This window comes from Symphalangus syndactylus, chromosome 1 (assembly GCF_028878055.3).
Source record: "Symphalangus syndactylus isolate Jambi chromosome 1, NHGRI_mSymSyn1-v2.1_pri, whole genome shotgun sequence".
In the NCBI taxonomy this organism is placed as follows: domain Eukaryota; kingdom Metazoa; phylum Chordata; class Mammalia; order Primates; family Hylobatidae; genus Symphalangus; species Symphalangus syndactylus.
In genome coordinates, this window is record NC_072423.2 from 95,564,834 (window position 1) to 95,588,894 (window position 24,061).

At 41.0% G+C, this 24,061-nt stretch overlaps 1 protein-coding gene and 1 long non-coding RNA gene across 10 annotated transcripts in view; one reads left to right on the forward strand and one right to left on the reverse strand.

Annotated features, from left to right (window-relative positions):
* TOP6BL (TOP6B like initiator of meiotic double strand breaks) overlaps window positions 1-24,061 on the forward strand; it is a 105,470-nt gene that overhangs the window by 35,898 nt on the left and 45,511 nt on the right. For 6 of the 9 annotated variants that reach the window (XM_055269428.2, XM_063643574.1, XM_055269351.2 and 3 more), the window contains 4 exons: window positions 8,600-8,709; window positions 16,781-16,864; window positions 21,095-21,150; window positions 21,481-21,552. In XM_055269428.2, the coding sequence (XP_055125403.1) occupies window positions 8,600-8,709; window positions 16,781-16,864; window positions 21,095-21,150; window positions 21,481-21,552 (322 nt within the window). The remainder of the gene's footprint in view (window positions 1-8,599; window positions 8,710-16,780; window positions 16,865-21,094; window positions 21,151-21,480; window positions 21,553-24,061) is intronic. The other 3 variants (XM_055269262.2, XM_063643567.1, XM_063643577.1) reach the window with 3 other exon arrangements.
* On the reverse strand, window positions 8,936-23,457 carry LOC134737302 (uncharacterized). The gene is made up of 3 exons (XR_010122047.1): window positions 23,246-23,457; window positions 21,930-22,108; window positions 8,936-9,131 (listed from the first exon to the last, which is right to left on the reverse strand). It is a non-coding gene; the product is annotated as an uncharacterized lncRNA (long non-coding RNA).

The following is a 24,061-nucleotide window of genomic DNA, read 5'->3' on the forward strand; positions in this document are numbered from 1 at the left end:
ATGAAGCTGGAAACCATCATTCTCAGCAAACTATCACAGGGACAAAAAACCAAACAGCGCATGTTCTCACTCACAGGTGGGAACTGAACAATGAGAACACATGGACACAGGAAGGGGAACATCACACACCAGGGCCTGTTGTGGGGTGGGGGGAGGGGGAGGGATAGCATTAGGAGGTATACCTAATGTTAAATGATGAATTACTGGGTGCAGCACACCAACGTGGCACATATATACATATGTAACAAACCTGCACGTTGTGCACATGTACCCTAAAACTTAAAGTATAATAATAAAAAAAAAGAAACTGTGGTATTGGCAAAAGAATAGGTAAATAGCTTTTTTTTTTTTGCTCAATTTTGAGTATTTTAAAATACTCAAATACTTATAATTCCCTGCCTTATGAGATTATTTTTGCTCTGAAAAGCTAGCTGTCAAGAGAAATTCAAGGAAAAAAATAGTCTTTTATATTCACTTATTTATGATTTCTGGTGCTCTTCATTTCTTCCTGTATAGCTGGGTTTCCATCTTCAGCCTGAAGAAAATCCTTTAGCAAATCTTCTAGCAGCAGATTATTTCATCTTCTATCTTAAAATGCCTTTACCTTAACCTCATTTTTAAAGGATATTGCACTGGAATATCTCGCTTGATAGTTTTATCCTTTTCAACATTTTGAAAGATGTTGTCAATTGTCTTCTGCGCTTTATTGTTTTTATTTATTTATTTTATTTTATTTTTTTGGAGACGGTCTCACTGTCTCACCCAGGCCGGAGTGCAGTGGCGTGATCTCGGCTCACTGCAACCTCTGCCTCCCGGGTTCAAGTGATTCTTGTGCCTCAGCCTCCTGAGTAGCACTGGGATTACAGACATATGCCACCACACCTGGCTAATTTTTTGATTTTTAGTAGAGACAGGGTTTTGCCATGTTGACCAGGCTGGTCTTGAACTCCTGGCCTCAAGCGATCCACCTACTTTGGCCTCCCAAAGTGCTGGGATTATAGGCATGGGCCGCTGTGCCTGGACCTGGCCTTTATTGTTTATGGTAAGAAGTCAGCTGTGATTCATATTATACCTCCTCTGTATATAGTGTGTGCTTTTCCTCTGGCTTCTTTCAATATTTTATCTTTACCTTTGGTTTTTATCATTTTTGACTATTATATACCTAGATGTGATTTTCTTTGCATTTATCCTCCTTGGGGTTTGCTGAGCTTTTCACATCTTAATATTTTTCATGAAATTTTAGGGAATTTTGTCCATGGTTTCTTGATGTTTTTCTTGTCCTATTCTCATTTTATTCCCCTATCCTCCTTCTGGAACTCCCATTACACATATTTTAGACTGGTTGATATTTTCCTACAGGTTTCTAAGACTTTATTCATTTTTCTTCAGTCTTTTTTTTTCTTTACTCTCCAGATTGAATAGTTTTTGTTATTTGTCTTCAGTGATTTTACTGACTCTTCTGTCACCTCTAATCTGCTATTAAACCTATCCAGTGAATTCTTTATTTCAATTATTTAACTTTTCAGTTATAGAATTTCTTTTTGGTTCTTTTTGTATAGTGTTATCTGCTGACATTTCCTATCAGTTCACTCATTAAGGCCACCTTTTAAGCCTTTGAACATATTTATAATAGATTCTTTAAAGTCTTTCCTAAATGTAATATCTGTACCATATCATGTTCTGTTTCTTTTCTTTTTTCAGAGACAGGGTCTCACTCTGTCACCAGGCTGAAAAGTGCAGTGGCACAGTCATAGCTCCTGCAGCCTCCAACTCCTGGGCTCAAGTGATCCTCCCACATCAGCCTCTTGAGTAGCTAGGACCACAGGCATGTACCACCACACCCAGCTAATTTTTAAATTTTTTTGTAGAGACAAGTCTTTCCATGTTGCCTAGGCTAGTCTCAAACTCCTGGCCTCAAGCGATCTCCCTGCCTTGGCCCCTCAAAGTTCTGGGATTATAGGCATGAGCCTGGCCCTCAGGTTCTGTTTCTATTAGTTGCTTTTTTTTCCCCTTGACTGTGGATTATCATTTCCTGTTTCTTTGCATATTTAGTAAATTTTTGTTTTATACTGGGCAATATGATCATATTCTATATTGTGTTATCTATCTCTGGAGAGTATTAATTTTTGCTTTAGTAGGCTATGCACCTTGACCTTGTGCAGGCTTGTTTTTATGCATTTTAAAGGGTAGGTCTGTAGAAAGCCAATGCATTTTTCAAACTCTTCTAATTTGATACCATTTAGCCTCCAAACTCTATCTCCTCTGTGGATTTTGTCAAGGAATGGCTTTAGACTTTTTTGGGGTGGGTCTAGAGCAGACCTTCATTGACAGTATGGTTTTTATTACTAAAGCATTATCTGTGGGGCATCTCAGCTAGACACCAGCAGTTTTAACAAGGTCTCCCCATTTCTAGCTAGGCCTGAAGGCCAACATTTTCCAGCACTGGAAAATCTTGCTAGTATCTTGTTACATTCTCAACTCCATAGCACCTGCTCTTTGGGAAATCATATGTAGTCTCACTCTCTGCATGGATAGTCCAGACCTTGGCCAAGGACTCATGGGGAGCTCCTACACAGACTTTAGTACCTACTCTTTGTATCTCCCTCTTCTCCAGTGCCTTGCCCCGCAGATTCCAGGTACTTTCACAACTCCCAAATCTATTCTCTGCCTCCTCAGCTTAGTGGGACCACTGTCCTCTGCTTGGGTTCCATGTCCCTGTTCTGTAGATGGGAAAATTTCCCCAGGCAGACACCCAGGGAAATAACAGGACTAACCTGGTGAGTTTCCCTTCTCTCAAGGGATTGTAACCTTGTGCTATCTATTGTCCAGTGCCTGAAAACAACTGTCTCATATATTTTTTCCAGTTTTATAGTAGTTTTTGGTTTGAGGGCTCATTTGCTTATTTCATTAATGCTGGGAGGAGAAGCCCCAGTACATGGTTTTGCTGTGTGTTTGTAATGTCATCTGATTGAAAATTTTCTATCTACTTCATCTTTAACAGTTGAAGACCTATGTGAAGAGGTAACTTGATACTGATAATGATCTCTCATTCTTTTTCCTTATCCCTACATGATCTCAGCAAAAATGTAAACTCATGTTTAAATGGACATGGTGGTTTGTTTAGTGGTTATTTGAGTGAGGACTTGTAGATGGTAAACATTTTAAGTCTCTCATTTTGTAATGGTAGTTTGGCTGTCTTAAAAGTTCAGATCTGGCTGAGTGAGGTGGCTTATGCCTGTAATCCCAGCACTCTGGGAGGCTGAGGCAGGAAGATCTCTCGAGACCAGCCTGGGCAACATAGTAAGACCCTGTATCTACAAAAAATTACAAAAATTTCCCTAAGCAGTTTAATATAAAGAAAAAAAATTAGCTGGGCATTGTGTACACCTGTAGTTCTAGTGAGTTGGGAGGCTGAGGTAGGAGGATCCTTTGATCCCAGGAGTTGGAGGCTGCAGTGAGCTATGATCACACCACTGCACGTAGCCTGGGCCACAGAACATGATTCTGTCTCAGATAGATAGACAGACAGACAGATAGATGATAGATAGATAGATAGATAGATAGATAGATAGATAGATAGATAGATTAAGCAAGTAAAAGAGTCCAGATTCAAAGTTACTTCAGATCTTTGAAGATAGTACTGGATCATCTTCTGGCATTTAGCATTGCTAACTCATGGGGTTTTTTTGCTAATTTAATTTTTTTGGTAGCTTGTAGGGTTTTCTGCTTATCCTTGTTATTTTGGGTTTCATTGTGATGTGTTAACTGTGGCTTTTAAAATTTTTTCTTTTGCCTTGTTTTTTTCGAAATTTATCCTGCTTGATGTTTGGTAAAACTGTTCAAATAGCACTTATATCTGTCTTTGTTTTATATTTCTCAGTCATTATTTCTTCTGGATCTATTTTTAATGTCCCTTGCCTTTTCTTCTTTTAATTGATATAAAATTCATACACCATAAACACAACCATTTTAAAGTATACAATTTAGTGGTTTTTAGTATATTTTCAGGGTTGTATAACTAATTTTTTTTGGCAGGGTCTCACTCTGTCACCCAGGCAGGAGTGCAGTGGCGTGATCATGGTTCACTGCAGCCTCGATCTCCTGGGCTGAGGTAATCCTCCTACTTCAGCCCTCTGAATAGTTGGGACTAGAGCTGTGCACCACCACACCTGGTTAATTTTTTTGTTTTTGCTTTTTTGTTTGTTTTTTGTTTTGTTTTTGTTTCTGAGACGGAGTCTTGCTCTCTTGCCCGGGCTGGAGTGCAGTGGTGCGATCTCGGCTCACTGCAAGCTCTGCCTCCCGGGCTCATGTCATTCTCCTGCCTCAGCCTCCCAAGTAGCTGGGACTACAGGTGCCCACCACCAAGCCTGGCTAATTTTTTTTGTATTTTTAGTAGAGACAGAGTTTCACCATGTTAGCCAGAATGGTCTCGATCTCCTGACCTCGTGATTCGCCCGCCTTGGCCTCCCAAAGTGCTGGGATTACAGGCGTGAGCCACTGCACCCTGCCATTTTTTTGTATTTTTTATAGAGATGGGGTTTTGCCACATTGGCCAGTGTAGTCTCAAACTTCTGGGCTCAAGCGATCCTCCTGCTTTGGCCTCCCAAAGTGCTGGGACTATAGGCGTGAGCCACTGCTTCCTGCCTGTATAACTATTATCACTATCCAATTCCAGTACATTTTCATCCAGAAAAAGAAACTGTACTCATTAGCAGTCACTCTGCTTACTTTCATTCTCTATGCCTTGGCAAACACTAATCTACTTTCTGTCTCTGTCGATTTGCTTATTTTGGACATCTCATATAAATGGAATCATACAATATGTAGCATTTTGTGTGTGAGTTCTTTTTTTTTTTTTTTTGAGACGGAGTCTCGCTCTGTCCCCTAGGCTGGAGTGCAGTGGCACGATCTCGGCTCACTGCAACCTCTGCCTCCTGGGTTCACGCCATTCTCCTGCCTCAGCCTCTCCGAGTAGCTGGGACTACAGGCGCCTGCCACCACGCCCGGCTAATTTTTTGTATTTTTAGTAGAGACGGGGTTTCACCATGGTCTCGATCTCCTGACCTCGTGATCCGCCCGCCTCGGCCTCCCAAAGTGCTGGGATTACAAGCGTGAGCCACCGCGCCCGGCCAAGTTCTTTAAGCATTATATTTTGAAGGCTTATCCATGTTGTTTCATGTAACAGTACTTCATTTCTTTTTATGGCTGAATACTCCCGATTTGGTTAAGCCATTCATCATTTGATGGACATTTGGGTTGTTTCCACTTTTAGCTATTATGAGTAATCCTGCTATGAGCATTCATATGCTAACTTTTCTTTTACATTTGCTCTTTTACTGTGTCCAATCTAACCATCCATAGAGTTTTAATTTCAAACACTGTATCTTTAATTTCTAAGATTTTGGTTTTTTTTGAGAATCTCGCTCTATCGTCCAGGCTGGAGTGCAATGGCGTGATCTCAGCTCACTGCAACCTCCACCTCCCAGGTTCTAGCAGTCCTCTTGCCTCAGCATCCCAAGTAGCTGGGATTACAGGCGCCTGCCACCACGCCCGGCTAATTTTTTGAATGTTTTTAGTGGAGATGGGGTTTCACCATGTTGTCCAGGCTGGTCTTGAACTCCTGACCTCAGGTGATCCACCCGCCTTAGCCTCCCAAAGTGCTGGGATTACAGGCATGAGCCACCATGCCTGGCCAATTTCTAAGGTTTCTAAAACCCCATTACTTTCTGTTTAATTTACGACAGTGTTTCCTTGTTTCATGGCTTCTTTTTCTTTTTAAAGGTATAAAATATAGATACTTATTTTAAAATCTCTCCCAGATTGTTCTATTAACTTTATTTCCTTAGGTATAAGTGCATTGGTTGATGTGTATTGTAGTTTTCATGGTATTAATATTCTTTGCATGGTAATTTTTAATTAAGAGCTAATTGTTCATGATCTGTTTAATCTGAACACATTTTGTGTTGACAACTGTCCTGTAGGAGGCTCTCTGAGTTGCTGAGCCTTAGCCTTGTATGATGTATACCTAGAATTAATCTTTGTATGGGTGGTAAGATGCAAAGCTCTTGCATCTTAATAGATTATGTAGTTCTGAGTCCTTTCACCACTTACATGAAATGGCTCTATGGCCCTCATCTCATATCAGTGAGGCTGCTGCCAGAATCCCCTTGGCTGTAACCAACATTCAGGTAAACAGGCAGTGCACCTCTAGTCCTTGTTCATGTGTTGGTCCCTTGCTTAGACCTCCTGTGTGTGGCTCTTGCTCTTAAACCTATGAGTGTTACAGTATTAGCTTTATGTTTGTTCCTAGTCTAGGCCCAAATATTATGCATCTTTTTAGTTCTTGTCTACTATTGTGGAATCTCTCTTTTGTTCCCTTTTTGTTGTTCTTTTCAAAGGAGGAGGAAGAAGAACACCTTTCCATTTCTGGTCTATAAAGATTTCTCTTTTCTGGCCAGGTATGGTGGCTTACACCTGTAATCCCAGCACTTTGGGAGGCCAAGGCGGGCAGATCACTTGAGGCCAAGAGTTCGAGACCAGCCTGGCCAACATGGCAAAACCTGTCTCTACTAAAAATACAAACATTAGCCAGGCATGGTGGCGCAACCCTGTGATCCTAGTTACTCAGGAGGCTGAGGCAGGAGACTCTGTTGAACCTGGAAGGCAGAGGTTGCAGTGAGCCAAGATCATGCTACTGCACTCCAGCCTGGGTGACAGAGCAAAACTCTGTCTTAAAAAAAAAAAGATTTCTGTTTTCTTTTTTTCTCACCATGACTATGTATTTATTAAGATTTAAAAATGTTTGTATTAATTTATATGTTTGGACAGGAAGATGAGATTTCAACATATGCTCTATTCATCTTGAAGTCAAAGGCTTTTACTTAGTTATTGTTTCACCTTTTTACATTTAACTGTAGTCAACCTATCTGTATTTTTGTGTTTGTGTGTGTGGAGTGAGACTACTGAAATTGATTTCCCCCCAAATATCTACACAATTTATTTTAAATTAGTAAGATTTCTGAAGAATTCAAAGTTATTTACAAACCTTTTCTCATATATCCACATTTACCCCATTTCTGTACTGTCTTACTAATCAAACTGAACTAGGATTCCGGTACAATTTTTTTCTTATTTCACAGAATGGTAATTGAATCACAGAAAAGGGGGGTTGCCTTAGGTCAGAAAGCTGATCAGTGGTGAAACTGAAGATTGACGCAAGACATCCTGGTTTAGTGCTAAGTTCATTAAACTTCAGTGTAGCATACCCTTGCTGTCCTATTATCAAGGGCTTTGTAACAATTAGGTTTGAAAAACAAACTAATGGCAAGAAAAATATTACCCATTAAGATTGATAGCTACAATTTTTGTTTTGTTTTGTTTTGAGACGGAGTTTTGCTCTTGTCGCTCAGGCTGGAGTGCAATGGCATGATCTTGGCTCACTGCAACTTCCATCTCCCAGGTTCAAGTGAGTCTCCTGCCTCAGCCTCCTGAGTAGCTGGGACTACAGGAGCATGCCACCATACCCAGCTAATTTTTGTATTATTAGTAGAGACAGGGTTTCACCATGTTGGTCAGGCTGGTCTCGAACTCCCGACCTCAGGTGATCCACCCACCTTGGACTCCCAAAGTGCTAGAATTACAGGCGTGAGCCACCGCGCCCAGCCGATAGCTAGGATTTGATTTGGGAATGTCCACACTTTTTTGAGATGGTTAAAACATTACGAGATATGTAGCCTTAGGAGAAACTTGTGCTGTTATTTTAGGGCATATTTTTATCATCATTAGGTTTTTAAAGTTTAATTCTTGTATAATATCAACATTGTCAATCTCAATAACAAAGCAGGCCAGGCGCGGTGGCTCATGTCTGTAATCCCAGCACTTTGGGAGGCCGAGGCGGGCGGATCACCTAAGATCGGGAGTTTGAGACCAGCCTGGCCAACATGATGAAACCCCATCTCTATTAAAAATACAAAAAAAAAAAAGAAAAAGAAAAAAACTAGCGGGGCATGGTGGTGCATGCCTCTAATCCCAGCTACTTGGGTGGCTGAGGCATAAGCATCGCTTGAACCCAGGAGGTGGATGTTGCAGTGAGCCGAGATAGTGCCACTGCACTCCTGCCAGGGTGACAGAGTAAGACTCCGATTAAAAAAAAAAAAAAAAAAAAAAACAAAAACACTACATGCCTGAGAGTCATTCTTGAATTTTTCAACCTTCAGCTCTAAATTAGTTCATGTACTAGACTTGTATTTATTACATAATGAGTTGATTTATTAAAAAATACAAGAATATCAGAACTATCAGTTCTGAAGCTATCTGGCATTAAACATGACCTTGTGGAAATTAACATAAAATAAAAATTGATTTAGCAAATGTAAAAAATTGAAAAGGTGAGGTTAAATGTCCTAATCCCATAAAGTAATTCTAAATGTTCAAGCAATTTGCTGATGCATAGCCATTTCCAGTCATATTTTAAATCTTGTAGATAATCTTTTCATCAGGGAAAAGCCTTCTTGGCTCACCAGTTTAATAAACAAATCCAGAAATCCTGGTTCTTATCCAAACTGCTTGTTTGACTTTGTTGCCATTTCTTCTCACACAGAAATACAGTCCATACTGCCCGGAATCTCTGCAAAGCTGACTTGGACTTCAGAGGAAGGCAGCTATTCTCAGGACATGACAGGGGTAACACCCTTCCAGATGATTTTTGAGGCAGGTTTTGTTGTGGTCTTATAAATTACTAATGATTTTATTCTTATTTTTCTGCAAATCTAATAACAAGAAAGAAAAGCCTAGGTCCATCAGAGTTCCAAACTGAAATGAAATAAGGCAATGGTTCCCAAACTTGCCTGTGCAGACATTAGATCACCTAGGAGCTCCCAAAATACTGTCATCTGTGTCCCACCCTGAGTGATTGTGATTTAATTGGTCTGGGTGTTGTACTTATTAGTCTTCTTGGGCTGCCGTAACAAAATACCACCGACTAGATGGCTTAAGCAATAGAGATATTTTCTCACGGTTCTGGAGGCTAGACGTCCAAGATCAAGGTGCTGTCAGGGCTGGCTTCTGGTGAGGCCTCTCTTCCTGGCTTGTAGACTACTGCCTTGTTACTGTGTCCTTACATGGCCTTTTTTCTGCATGTGGATGAAAAGAAAGAGATCTCTAATGTCTCTTTATTTTTATTGAAAAATTTTTTGGTAGAGATATGGTCTTGCTATGTCGCACAGACTGGAGTGCAGTGGCTATTCACAGGTGCGTCATAGCACACTACAGACTTGAACTCCTGAGCTTAAGTGATCTTCCTGCCTCAGCCTGCCAAGTAGCTGGTAGCTGGGACTACAGGTGGGAACTACTGGCACCTGGCTCTGGTGTATCTTTTTATAAGGACGCCAGTCCTATTAAGATCTGGGATCAGGGCCCTACCCTTATGACCTCATTTAATCTTAATAACCTCCTGAGGGCCCTACCTCCAAACACAGTCACTTTGGGGCTTAGGACGTCAGTATATGGATTTTGAGGGACACATTCAGTCCGTAATAGGTATGGCATAGGCTTTGGAACATTTTTTTTAGATCCCAGGTGATTCCTAATATGCAGATGAATTTGAGAACCACTGAAACAAGCCCTTATTTGAATTTTGATCTCCTAATAAAGAAAATTAAAAGTGACTCCCAGTGCAGATCCTACTTGGATACATTTTTATTAGTTTGGTTTAGAGATCTCTTTATCGACTTATTTGTAGTCCAGATTTATGAGAGTGATAATTCATTCTCCATTCCCTTTAACACTTCTCTCATCTCCTATTTTCCTTCCTTAGAGTTGGTGGAGACATAACGAATTAGAGTGCTTTAAACATTCTCCCAGGAAGCCCTTGGGCAGCCTTTCTCCATGTTTGGATAATTATATGCTCATTCTGAAAGGAATGGGTATGGTATCAGGACAACAGATATCCCTGGCTGTGCCTTATCTTCTTTAGGAGAATGGAGGGTAAACAATCTGGAGCAATTAATGGTTAGTCAGCTCTGAAACTGTTCATGTCAAGTAGTAATAAAAAGGTGATTCCAGTGAACCAAGAAGGGCAATTCTAGGAAATGAGGTTCTGTGTTTCAGTCAGCCTGAACAAGCAGTAAGTTGTATAAATAACATTTATATATATTATTTAAGCATCCTGACAAGTCTATGAAGTGGGTAGGATGAGGATTATCACCCCATTTTACAGACCAGAAAGTTGAGATTCAAAGAACTTGACTGACTCTCCCAGTGTCATACAACAGTTAAGTGGCAGAATTAGAACTTGAACCAAAGTCTGACTCTTATAGATCAGGGCTATTTCAATGTTTATTTATTCATCCAGACGTGTGTTTGTTCAAGTCAGTGTCAGTGAGCTAGATACTATCTGTAGGTACAGTGTCTTAAGATATGTTACTTGATCCTGGCCGGGCGCCTTGGCTCACACCTGTAATCCCAGCACTTAGGGAGGCTAAGGTGGGTGGATCACGAGGTCAGGAGATTGAGACCATCCTGGCTAACACGGTGAAACCCTGTCTCTACTAAAAATACAAAAAATTAGCCGGGTGTGGTGACAGGCGCCTGTAGTCCCAGCTACTCGGGAGGCTGAGGCAGGAGAATGGTGTGAACCCGGGAGGCGGAGCTTGAAGTGAGCCGAGATGGCGCCATTGCACTCCAGCCCGGGCGACAGAGTGAGACTCTGCCTCAAAAAAAAAAAAAGATATGTGACTTGATCCCAAGGAACTTGGAATATAAATAGAAAGATCAAGAAGTAAACACATAATTACAATACGGCGTGATTCCCAGGATGGATGATAGAAGTGAGTCCTGAATGCTATGTTAGCATGGAGGAAGGGCACCTAATCCATGGGAGGAGGTCAAAGTCTGGAGGTCTTGACGAGACTGAAAAACGGATTTGCTGGGTGTAGGAGAGTCTGACACTTGAAAGAATAGGAAGTTGTTATCAGAGTGATAAAGTTTCTCTTATTTTTTTCTTTATTGCAAAAGTAGTGTTTCCCTCAGAAAAATCAAAGTATGATCAAAACAAACATTTGGAATACATATAATTTGGCCTTTCAAGGCAGCCATTGTAAATACCTTGGTGTACATCTTTTCACAATGGAGAGGGACATTTCAATTTAAGATTTTCAGAATGGAACAGTTCCAAGCCGTGGCCATGGAAATAGGTGGCTGGGAATGAGTGGAGGTCAAGGTCATTATTGTTGAAGAGGTCAGGGAACTGTGAGACTAAGTTATTGCTTAGGCTAGTTATCTGCTTGGATGTGGATGTCAGTCAAGATGATGACAGCATTTGGCATACAGAGGAAAACTGTGAGCTTAGTGACCAGGAATCAGCTGGTGATGGAGATGAGAAGTAAAATAATAGTATAGTCAAGTGGCATTAGCCTCAAGGGAACAAGGATTTCCTTGTGCATTTCTTCCATTATATCTCATTGTTTTTGGTACTGTGCAGCTACGTAGACAATATTTGAATGAAGGGAATGAGAAGAGATAAAAGGGAGATTGTAAAAGATTTCATCATGCATGCCTCAACTGAGGAGAAAGGTTAAGTAGCAAGGTTCACAGCAAAGACTAATAGAGACATCCATGGAAAAGCTATAATAAATGATCCATTAATTTGGGCTTGGGAGGAAAGTTAATTTCAAGGAAGACTGAGGAAAGTTTCATTTAGGAGAGATAATTGGGTTTTGTGTTTATGCCCACAGCGAGTCTTACATTTTGGGGTTCATTAGGCTGGGTAACATGTCCCTCCAAAAGCAATCTGATTTTATAAGATCTTCTTGACAGCTTTATCCAGTTTAATATTTATTTTTGTAATAATACTAAGTGATCAAGTGAATGGAGTTATACATATATACATACAAACACATGTATGCACAAACATATCTATATATTTATACATCTGTACTTCTGTGTGTATGTATCTAAGGTGAGGGGGTGAGAGACAGACTTTCTTCTAGAAAGTGATATAAGGGCTCATGACTGCATAAGTTCATATTTGAAAACATACTTCTATATTCTGTCACATAATTAGACACATTTCAAGGTGAAGGCTAAAACCGTATGATTCAATAGTGGTTTCTGCTGTGCAGGGCTGGCAGCATCTATTTTTTTCATAACAGTAAATAAGTAAGTTCACTGCTTCTGTAGGTATGTCAGGCTGGGGTACTGGGTCTCTAACACCCAACACCCAACTGTAAAAGGCTTTGCCATCTCTCTCTTCCTCTTTCTAATAATTTTTTTTTTTTTTTTTGAGACAGAGTCTTGCTCTGTGGCCCAGGGTGGAGTGCAGTGGTACAATCTCAGCTCAAGCCTCCCAGGTTCACACCATTCTCCTGCCTCAGCCTCCCGGGTAGCTGGAACTACAGGCGCCCGCCACCACGCCTGGCTAATTTTTTGTATTTTTAGTAGAGACGGGCCGTGTTAGCCAGGATGGTCTCAATCTCCTGACCTCATGATCCGCCTGCCTTGGCTTCCTAAAGTGCTGGGATTACAGGCGTGAGCCACCGCACGTGGCCTCCTCTCTCTAATAATTCTATGAGTAGATCTTAAAAGGGGCCTCTAACCCCTTTTAAGGGGTTAGTTGTGTTGTATTATCCTCTCTGACCTGACATTAGTCACTTTATCCTAACTCTGGGATGGGTGTCAGTCCTTCTGCTCTATTCCTTTAGCACCTCATTTATCTAAATTTCACATTGTCATATAAATCAGTCTGTCTCATCTACTGAACTGTGAAGTCTTCTAATTCTGAGATTGTTTTATTTATTTTTATAAGCCCAGGTACATAATAAGCCACATTAATATTTTATGAGTGAGTAAATGCATATATTGAAGTAGCCATACATAAGCATTGCTTGTCAGGCTCCATAAAAAATAATGATGGATTATATATTACCCCATTCAGATAGCTACCTGTATACACAGAAAATGAACATCTTTGGAGAGGCAGCATTGCATAGTAGAGTGTGGACTTTGGAGTTAGTCAGCTCTAGGTTTGAATCCCAGCTACCTGTATACACAGAAAATGAACATTTTCGGAGAGGCAGCATTGCATAGTAGAATGTGGACTTTGGAGTTAGTCAGCTCTAGGTTTGAACTTAACTAGCTGTGTGTGACCTTGGACAAATTAATTAGCTTATTGAGTCTCATTATCCTCTTCTATAAAATGGAGTTATTTCTTACTTGCATAGAAACTGCTTGGCATGTAGCAAGTAATCAGTAAATATCATCATTATTCATTGTAGCCTCTCTCCAGTAGTTGCTCAAGGAACTTTCACTTCGGTTGTCTTACTGTTAGATATAATTAGCCCTCTCTATGATATGCCCTATAATCACCAAGGCTACAAAGCTTTGAAACTGTTCCAAGAAGTTGTTTTGGAAGTGGTAAGTACAGAAAACGCTTTAAAGACTATTGCTTTTTGGTTTAAATATTTTATACTAAAATTTTAAAAATGAAGGATGTGACTATGATATGTATACCGACTGCAGTTATTATTTAATTACCACTGTTTACATGCATGAATAATCCTAGACATATTTACAGAATTTTCTAATAATCCCCCATCCATTTTGGTAATGATGTTTTGTTTTGTTTTTTTCTGAGATGGAGTCTCACTCTGTCACTCAGGCTGGAGTGCAGCAGCACGATCTCAGCTCACTGCAACCTCCATCCCAGGTTCAAGCGATTCTCGTGTCTTAGCCTCCCAAGTAGCTGGGATTACAGGTGCACGCCATCATGCTCAGCTAATTTTTTTTGTATTTTTTTAGTAGAGATGGGGTTTTACCATGTTGGCCAGGCTGATCTTGAACTCCTGACCTCAAGTGATCTGCCTGCCTCAGCATCCCAAAGTGCTGGGATTACAAGCATGAGCCACTGTGCCCAGCCCATTTTTGTAATAATTTTTTCAAATAATTTTTTCTTTTTTTGTTTTTTTTTTTTTTTAGACAGAGTCTTGCTCTGTCACCTAGCCTGGAGTGCAGTGGTATGATCTCGGCTTACTGCAACCTCCGCCTTCCAGGTTCAAGCAGTTCTCTGCCTCAGCCTCCCAAGTAGCTGGGATCATAGGTGCCTGCCACCATTCCAGGCTAATTTTTGTATTTTTAGTAGAGATGGGGTTTCACCATCTTGGCCAGCCCTGGTCTTGAACTCCTGACTTCAGGTGATCCACCCGCCTTGGCCTCCCAAAGTGCTGGGATTACAGGTGTGAGCCACCACAGCTGGCCCAATTTTTTCTATTTTTAATCCCAACCTATTGCCACAGTTTTTGACTTCTTTTTCAGTGTACTTATAAAAAACATTAAAAGGCCAGGTGCAGTGTGGCTTATGTCTGTAATTCTAGCGCTTTGGGAGGCCAAGGTGGGAGGACTGCTTGAGGCCAAGAGTTTGAGACCAGCCTGGGCAACATAATGAGACCCTGTCTCTACAGAAAATTAAAAAATAAAAATTAGCCAGGTGTGGTGCTACACACCTGTAGTCCCAGCTACTTGGGAAGCTGAGGTGGGAGGGTCGTTGGAGCCCAGGAGTTCGAGGTTACAGTTAGCTATGATCATGCCACTGCATTCCAGCCTGAGTGACAAAGCGAGACCCTGTTTCTAAAAAAAAAAAAAAAAAAAAAAAAAGTAATAAATAAAATAAAAATATTGTAATAGTTTATCCTTCTATATTTGCGTGTTTCTTCTTTTTGTGTTATCAAATTTTGACATTTGGGACCTTTTTTTTTTTTTTTAAACATATACCTAGTACATGGCACTGTATTCTCTGAGCCAACAATAAAAACCTACTGATTTCTGATTGTATTTCTTCTTTCATTTTTTTGGACTTCTGCATTTTCTAGGAGACTATTTCTAACTTCGGTTTTAGGAACACTATAATAGTGAGTCAGTATAGGTAAGTGGTTAATGCTAAAGATTTAGAGCCAAATCGACCTGGCTAACCTTGGACAAGCTGTTTAACCTTTTTGAGACTCATTTGTAAAATATTTATTTTTATTTTCCTTCATTTTTAAAAATCCAGATCCTGCACAATCTTTTATTTATAAAATTTGGGTACCTAATAGAGTTTTTGTGAGGTTAAATGAGATAATATAAATAAGATACCTTAGCACCATTCCTGCAGTAAAGTCTTCACCTAGTGGTAAATCTTATATTTGTAGGGAAGTATTTGTAGTATATTGGCAAGAACATGGGCAATTAGTATTAGAAAGACTTAAGGTCACTCACAAAACAAAAAAGAAAGACTTACAGTCAAGTTCTGGCTGTACCACTGAACAGCTAAGTGACCTTAGGCATGTTGCTTAACTTCTCTGAGCCTTTTTAAAAAAATCTACAAAGAAGGGGTCAGGCGCGGTGGCTCACGTCTGTAATCCCAGCATTTTGGGAGGCCGAGGTGGGCAGATCACCTGAGGTCAGGAGTTCAAGACCAGCCTGGCCAACATGGCGAAACCCCGTCTCTACAGAAAATACAAAAAATCAGCCAGGCATGGTGGCGCGTACCTGTAGTCCCAACTATTCAGGAGGCTGAGGCAGGAGAATCGCTTGAACATGGGAGGCAGAGGTTGCAGTGAGCTGAGATCACACCACTGTACTCCAGCCTGGGCAACAAGAGCAAAACTCCATCTCAAAAAAAAAAAAATCTACAAAGAAGAGATTGTAATACCTACCTTACAGGATTATTGTGAGGTAGTATATATATAGCAACTGCACAATACTTGTCACATAGTAGCTATTCAATGAGTGATATCTATTATTGTTACCATGTGTAATATATACTTTCTTTCCTTTTTTTTTTTTTTTTTTGAGACAGAGTTTAGCTCTGTCACCCAGGCTAGAGTGCAGGGGCACCATCTTGGTTCACTGCAACCTCCACCTCCCAGGTTCAAGCAATTCTCCCGCCTTAGCCTCCTGAGTAGCTGGGATTGCAGGCGCATGCCACCACACCTGGCTAATTTCTGTATTTTTAGTAGAGATGGGGTTTCACCATGTTGGCCAGGTTGGTCTTGAACTCCTGACCTCACATGATTCGCCCACCTCGGCCTCCCAAAGTGCCGGGATTACAGGCATGAGCCAACACACCTGGCCTATAATTTAAAATATATGCATCCTTAAAACAGTTCTGTGAGGTCAAAGGGGTAGGTTTTATCCCTGTTTTGCAGATTAGGAAATGAGGTCCAGAGCAGTGATTTTTTTTTTTCATGAGTATTTAAGTAATTTTTTTTTACAGAACCAGTACTAGAACACAGTTCTTCTGACTTTTGAGCTTTTTGCTCTTCAGCTTTTCCTTATAAATAAATGTTTGGATTAATGGATTGATGTCAAAAATAGGTTCCTTTTAGTGTTTGCTCCTTCGACTCTGCTCAGATTCTTTTTTAAAAATTTCTGTCTAAAAAAGCATAACTCAGATTCTTAATACAGATTGTTCCAAAGCACATTAGGATGGTGGAGTTATTCTTATCAACTTCAGTCTGAATTACTTTTAAATTTGTCCCCAAAGGTGGTTTTGACATTATGAGTTTTACTCTGATCTTTGTTCTTGTGTCTTCTGAAGTTCCATGTAATAGATACTCTAACCCAAGAAGTGATGGCTATTCAGATTTTCTTTTGCATACAATTCTCATTCCCAGAGATGGCTCCCTTTGGTTGTCCAAAAAGCTTTCTGAGGTATAGTTACTTTTAGAAGAGGAAATACCATAATTAAATTCATTTGTGCTCTTGAGATTGTGTATGTGTGGTAGGTGTTTTTGTTGTGTTATTACAGGTTGATGAAAAGCCCAGAACCTTGATGACAGATTGTCTGGTTATAAAGCATTTTTTACGTAAAATCATCATGGTGCACCCTAAGGTAAGCTGTTCCTTTGTACAATAATGATTCTCTTATTTAAGTCATTGTTTTCCAGAGACATTTACTGTGTAGGACATGGACAGATATGATTGGTTCTTTTTCTTTCAATGAAGATGATTAAAACATTTAATTTTTGAGGTCATGGTGGCTCATACCTGTAATCCCAACACTTTGGGAGGCTGAGGCGGGAGGATCGCTTGAGTCCAGGAGTTTAAGACCAGCCAAGGCAACAATGGTGAGACTCTGTCTCTACAAAAAAATTTTTAAAAATTAGCCAGGTGTGGTAGTGAGCTCCTGTAATCCCAGTTCCTCAGGAGGGTGAGGTGAGAGGATTGCTTGAGCCCAGGAGGTTGAGGCTGCAGTGAGCCATGATTGTGCCACTGCCCTCCAGCCTAGGTGACAGAGCGAGACCCTGTCTCGGAAAAAAAAAAAAAAATAAAAAGACAACTTTCAATATTGAATTGATTTGGTTTCTATGTCCTTAAGACAGTTGTTTTTTTTTTTTTTTTTTTTTTTAGAGAGACAAGGTCTCACTATATTGCCCAGGCTAGTCTCTAACTCCCGGGCTTAAACAATCCTCCCGCTTTGGCCTCCCAATGTGCTGGGATTACAGGTGTGAGGCACTGCACCTGGCCCAAAGCAATCTTTTTTTTTTTTTTTTTTTTTTGAGACGAATCTCACTCTGTTGCCTAGGCTGGAGGCAGTAGCATGATCTCGGCTCCCTGCAACCTCTGCCTCCCAGATTCAAGCCATTCTCCTGCCTCTGCCTTCCTAGCAGCTGGGATTACAGGTGTGCACCACCATGCCCGGCTAATTTTTGTATTTTTAGTAGAGACAGGGTTTCACTTGCCAGGCTGGTCTCAAACTCCTGACCTCAGGTGATCCACACACCTCAGCCTCCCAAAGTCCTGGGATTACAGGCCTGAGTCATCACAACCGGCCAAGGCAATCTTAATGTTGATTATGTGTTATAGCTGAGAAACCTCTGGATAGAGAGAGCTTTGTTTTGGGTTATTTTCACTTTTTTTATTGCTTTATTGTATCACTTTAGATACCCCTTCCCTCCTCTGTGCTTTGTTTTTTGTTAAACCTAGATAATAAACCTTACTGTTTATCTCCTTTTCTAAAGTGACTATAAGAACAAATAAGGATTTTTTTTTTTTTTTTTCTGAGACAGGGTTTTGCTCTGTCACCCACACTGGAGAGCAGTGGCTTGATCTCAGATCACTGCAGCCTCCATCTCCCAGGTTCAAGTGATTCTCCTGCCTCAGCTCCCTGAGTAGCTGGGATTACAGGTGTGCACCACTACACCTGGCTAATTTTTGTATTTTCAGTAGAGATGGGGTTTTGCCATGTTGGCCAAGCTGATCTTGAACTCCTAGCCTCAAGTGATCCACCTGTCTTGGACTCCCAAAATGCTGGGATTACAGGCGTGAGCCATCATGCCTGGCCAAGAAATTTTAATAGAATATTTTGAATATTAGAGAGCTAAATTTTTTATTATCTGTAGTTAGATATGTTTATAAAGATAAACACAGTTAAGCATATCTATGACATCCCCCTTCTGCCATCTTCCTACTTTTTGCTTATTGTTTCAGTCACTATTCTAAGTGCTCTTTGTGACTCGCTCACTTAACTCTTACAACACCCCTTGTGAAGTAAGTTTTATCATCATCATTAGCATTTTGTAGCTGAGAAAACTATGGTACAGAGAGTAAATAACTTGGAGAGTCAGGATTTGAACTTAGTCTGGTTCTAGAGTCACTTCTTACTTTATGTTCCACAGAAAAATATAGGTGAAGGGAGAGAATAATTAGAACAATGAGATACACTGGAGAGGATATAAAAATCAGTTGGGGAACAGGAAGAAAAAGCAAAGAAAAAAGCATGGAATGTTCCACATATGAAAATAATAGAAATAAAAATGGATAGTTCCTTTAAAAAGAAGGTGAGGGGGCTGGGTGTGGTGGTTCACACCTTTAATCCCAGCACTTTGGAAGGCCGACTTGGGCAGATTGCTTGAGCTCAGGAGTTCCAGATCAGCCTGGGCAAGATGGTGAAACTCTGTCTCTACTAAAAATAGAAAAATTAGTCGAGTGTGGTTCCATACGCCTGTGGTCCCAGCTACTTGAGGGGCTGAGGCAGGAGAATCGCTTGAACCCAGGAGGTTGAGGCTGCAGTGAACCGTGTTTGCACCACTGCACTCCAGCTTAGGTGACAAAGTGACTCTGTCTCAAAAAAAAAAAAAAAAAAAAAAAAGGGATAGGGGTTGAGAGAATGGCAAAGGGGCAGGGATTTCCGATAATTTGTGACAACCTGGAGCTGTGATATAGGGCTGAATATATTTAAGATTTAGAATTTAAACACAGGCAAGGATTAAGTATGTTTAGGGAAAATACAAGTGATAAAGAATGTATTTTTCGGCCGGGCGCAGTGGCTCATGCGTGTATCCTAGCACTTTGGGAGGCTGAGGTGGGTAGATCACGAGGTCAGGAGATTGAGACCATCCTGGCCAACATGGTGAAACCTTGTCTCTACTAAAAATACAAATATTGGCTGGGCACGGTGGCTCACGCCTGTAATCCCGGCACTTTGGGAGGCAGAGGTGGGCAGATCACCTGAGGTCAGGAGTTTGAGACAAGCCTGGCCAACATGGTAAAACCCCGTCTCTACTAAAAATACAAAAATTAGCCGGGCATGGTGGCGCGTGCCTGTAGTCCCAGCTACTCAGAAGGCTGAGGAGGATCACTTGAACCTGGGAGGCGGAGGTTGCAGTGAGCTGAGATTGTGCCATTGCACTCCAGCATGGGTGACAGAGCAAGACTCTGTCTCAAAAACAAAAACAAATATTAGCTGGGCATGGTGGCGCGTGCCTGTAGTCCCAGCTACTCAGGAGGCTGAGGCAGGAGAATTGCTTGAACCTGGGAGGTGGAGGTTGCAGTGAGCCCAGATTTTGCCACTGCACTCCAGGCTGGGTGACAGAGTGAGACTCCATTTCAAAAAAAAAAAAAATGTCTTTTTCCTGGCTGAGCACAGTGGCTCACGCCTGTAATCCCAGCACTTTGGGAAGCCGAGGTGGGTGGATCACTCACTTGGGTGGTCAGGAGTTCAAGACCAGGCTGGCCAACATGGCGAAACCCCATCTCTACTAAAAATACAAATATTAGCTGGGCACAGTGGCGCATGCTTGTAGTCCCAGCTACTCGGGAGGCTGAGGCAGGAGAATTGCTTGAACCTGGGAGGCGGAGGCTGCAGTGAGCCGAGATTGCGCCATTGCACTCTGCACTCCAGCCTGGGCGACAGACTGAAACTCCGTCTCAAAAAAAAAAAAAAAAAAAAAATCTTGTTCCTCTAGGTTCATCCATGTCGCAAATGACAGGATTTCCTTCTTTTTAAAGGCTGACTAGGCTGGGTATGGTGGCTCATTCCTATATCCTAGCACTTTGGGAGGCTGAGGCAGGAGGATCACTTGACCCTGGGAGTTCAAGACCAGCCTGGGCAATATGGTGAAACCCTGTCTCTACAAAAAAATGCAAAAAGTAGCTGGGTGTAGTGGCACATGCCTGTGGTCCCAGCTACTCAGGAGGCTGAGGTGGGAGGATTGCTTGAGCCTGGGAGACCAAGATCACACCACTGCACTCCAGGCTGGGCAACAGAGCAAGACCCTGTCTCAAAAAGAAAAAAAACTGTATTCCATTGTGTATATACCACATTTCCTTTATCAACAGAAAGACAAATACTGTATGATTTCACTTATATGTGGAATCTGAAAAAGTCAAATTCATAGTAGAGAATAGAATGGTGGTTACCAGAGGCTGGGAGTGGGTTGAGGAAGGAAATAGGGAGTTGTTAGTTAAAGGGTACAAAGTTTCAGTTAGACAGGAGGAATAAGTTTTTAGAATCTTATTTCACAGGGGGGTGACTATAGTCAATAATAATGAATTATATATTTCAAAATAGCTGAGTAAATTTCATATGTCTCTCACCACAAAAAATGCTAGTAAGTTATGTGTAGATGTTAATCTACTTGATTTAATCATTCCACATTGTATACATATATCAAAACACCACATTGTACCCTATGAAGGTATAGTTATAGTTTATCAATTAAAAGTAATGTTAATTTAAAAATTTTTAAACTTACTCTTTTCCTTTAGAGATTAGATACAGAAGTTTTTAATCTGTATCTTGGCTCATGTTAAATCTCACACTTAATTTATTGTTGTGCAGGTCAGATTTCATTTCAGTGTAAAGGTAAATGGAATCCTCTCCACAGAGATCTTTGGGTAAGTTCTTAGGTCTATGGCTTAAGATGATGTTATGGCTCTGCAATTTTTCTCAGCTATTATTGTCCTATTTCCAAAAGATTCACAGTTTGATATCTTGACCCAAAGTCACCTTGAAACTAATTTTCTGACACCCACACATTTTATTATTTTAGTGGATTCATCCCTGTCTCTAGGGGGTAAACTGAAAGATTGCCATTTTCCCCCTGGTTAATTAGTTACTGAATTCTAGTAATCGCTGGGGTGGTAGTAGTCATGGGCCAAAATTTGTGTCAAACAGATTGATTTTAGAATCTTTGAGAGATGGCTTAGCTTTCCTTTGCTTTGCAGGGTAGAGAATGAACCCACTTTGAACCTTGGGAATGGAATTGCTCTTGTGGTCGACTCTCAGCATTATGTGAGGTGAAGGCGTAAAGCCTTGTTGTCTCTCTGCATGTTTTACTCTCCTCTCGAGTACGAATGTAGATAGAAATTGGAAATTGTCTCACTCGTCATTTGTAAGTGCCAGGTGTCAGCTTCTCTATAAGAAAAGCAGAAGTAAAACTTTTTTTATGTTGAAAACTGCTATTTTAAGTTATGTATGTATTTGAATCTACTCTAAATGACCTGAAGACATGTGCCTTCTTCTCTCCAGGCCTTATTTTCTTCTGTAAATGAAATGAAACAGACCCTGCTAGTTTCAATCCCATTTAGGCATGAGAAGAGAAGACTATGAATTTAAAACTTTACTTGAATTCTTGGCTAGAGAGATAGTATGAATACAGAGGAATTCATCGTACATTATTTTTTGTGCATCAGCATTTCGCGTAGGTTTGGAAATCATCTCTCTGCCCATCTCCATCTTCTTCAGACTCCAAGAAAGTAAATCTGGCTAGGCGCAGTGGCTCATGCCTGTAATCCCAGCACTTTGGGAGGCTGAAGTGGATGGATCACTTGAGGTCAAGAGTTCGAGACCAGCCTGGCCAACAATAAAAATACAAAAATTAGCTGGGCGTGGTAGCACATGCCTGTAATCCCAGCTACTTGGGAGACCAAAGCATGAGAATCACTTGAACCCAGGAGGCGGAGGTTGCAGTGAGCCGACATCACGCCACCGCACTCCAGCGACAGAGCAAGACTCTGTCTCAAAATAAATAAATAAATAAATAAATAATGTAAAAAATCCATGGAGGAGGTGGTAAACAATATGGAACACACAGAGCCCTTCTGTCTTGCCTTCCTGTGCCATTTAACTACCACAGAATCCAAAGTGAAAATGAATTATATCAAGAAAAGACCTAACATATGCTTAAGTCCAATTAATTTATTTTTTCTTTTTTTGAGACAGGGTCTCACTCTGTTCAACCCAGGTGCCAACATAGCTCACTGTAGCCTCGAACTCCTGGGCTCAAGTCATTTTCCCACCTCAGCCTCCCGAGTAGCTAGTAGCTAGGATCACAGAAATATGCTACCATACGCTGCTAATTTTTTTTTTTTTTTTGAGACGGAGTCTCGCTGTGTCACCCAGGCGGGAGTGCAGATCTCAGCTCACTGCAACCTCCACCTCCCAGGTTCAAGTGATTCTCCTGCCTCAGCCTCCTGAGTAGCTGGGAGTACAGGCGCGTGCCACCACGCCCGGCTAATTTTCTTGTATTTTTAGTAGAAATGGGGTTTCACCATGTTGGCCAGGATGGTCTTGATCTCCTGACCTCATGATCCACCTGCCTTGGTCTCCCAAAGTGCTGAGATTACGGGCGTGAGCCACTGTGCCCAGCCCATATACTGCAAATTAAAAAAAAAAACACAACTTTTTTTTGTAGAGATGAGGGTGTTGCCTAGGCCGGTCTCAAACTCCTGGACTCAAGCAATTCTCCTGCCTCGGCCTTTCAAAGAGCTGGGATTACAGATGTGAGCCAACGTGTCCAGCCCTAATTTAGTCTTTATTCATTAGTTTCTGCCTCTATTTATGTGCCCAGAGGCAACACTAGTAGTCAAAGTCTCTTAAGGCTTAAAGAGACTGCCTGTGGTTCTTAGTCTGTTTTCTTATTCTCACCCAAAATTACACCTCAGATGAGAATATTTTTGTCATTTAATATACAGGTAATAATTTCCCTACCCCATATCTTTCTTTAGTGATCCTCTAATAATGAACAATCCTTACAGGTAGCAGCTCATCATCATAGTTGTACTGACACAAATTTAAGCCTTTGAGCCAATTTTTGTAGATGTGTTTCCTTGGATGACCTGATTAGAGAGAAAGGAAAAGGTTCATTAATATTTCCTCTCTATTAATTAATTCATTCTTAATCAGCTTTCTCAGGTTGACTATTTTCTCTCTGTTTAGAAAAGAGGTATTGGAAAGTAACAAAATTTTACTAGATTCTTTCTAGGAGAGAAAGATGGCCTGATTTTTTCTCCTTGTTACTATCAAACAGCAACCTCAGACCTCTTCAGTGGAAGGTGTAGCATGTGTGAGAGCAAACTTATAGGTATCATGGGGCCAGTTTTCGGCCATTTGTGATTCATGGGCCCCCTCACACAATGCTGACCTTTGAATGAATTTGGAAATTTGCTCAGAACCAAAGATTTATTTAGTGGAGGAAATATACTTGAGAATAAGAAACAGGCTGGTCATGATGTCTCACACCTGTAGTCCCAGAACTTTGGGAGGCCAAGGCAGAAAGATTGCTTGAGGCCAGGAGTTTGAGACCAGCCTAGTAAACATAGACCCCATCTCTAATAAAATAAAATAATAATTATTTTTCTAGACAACGTCTCACTCTGTTGCTCAGGCTGGACTGCAGTGGTGCAATGTCAGCTCACTGCAACGTCCGCTTCCCAGGTTAAAGGGATTCTCCTGCCTCAGCCTCCTGAATAGCTGGGATTACAGGCGTGCACCATCACGCACAGCTATTGTATCTTTAGTAGAGAT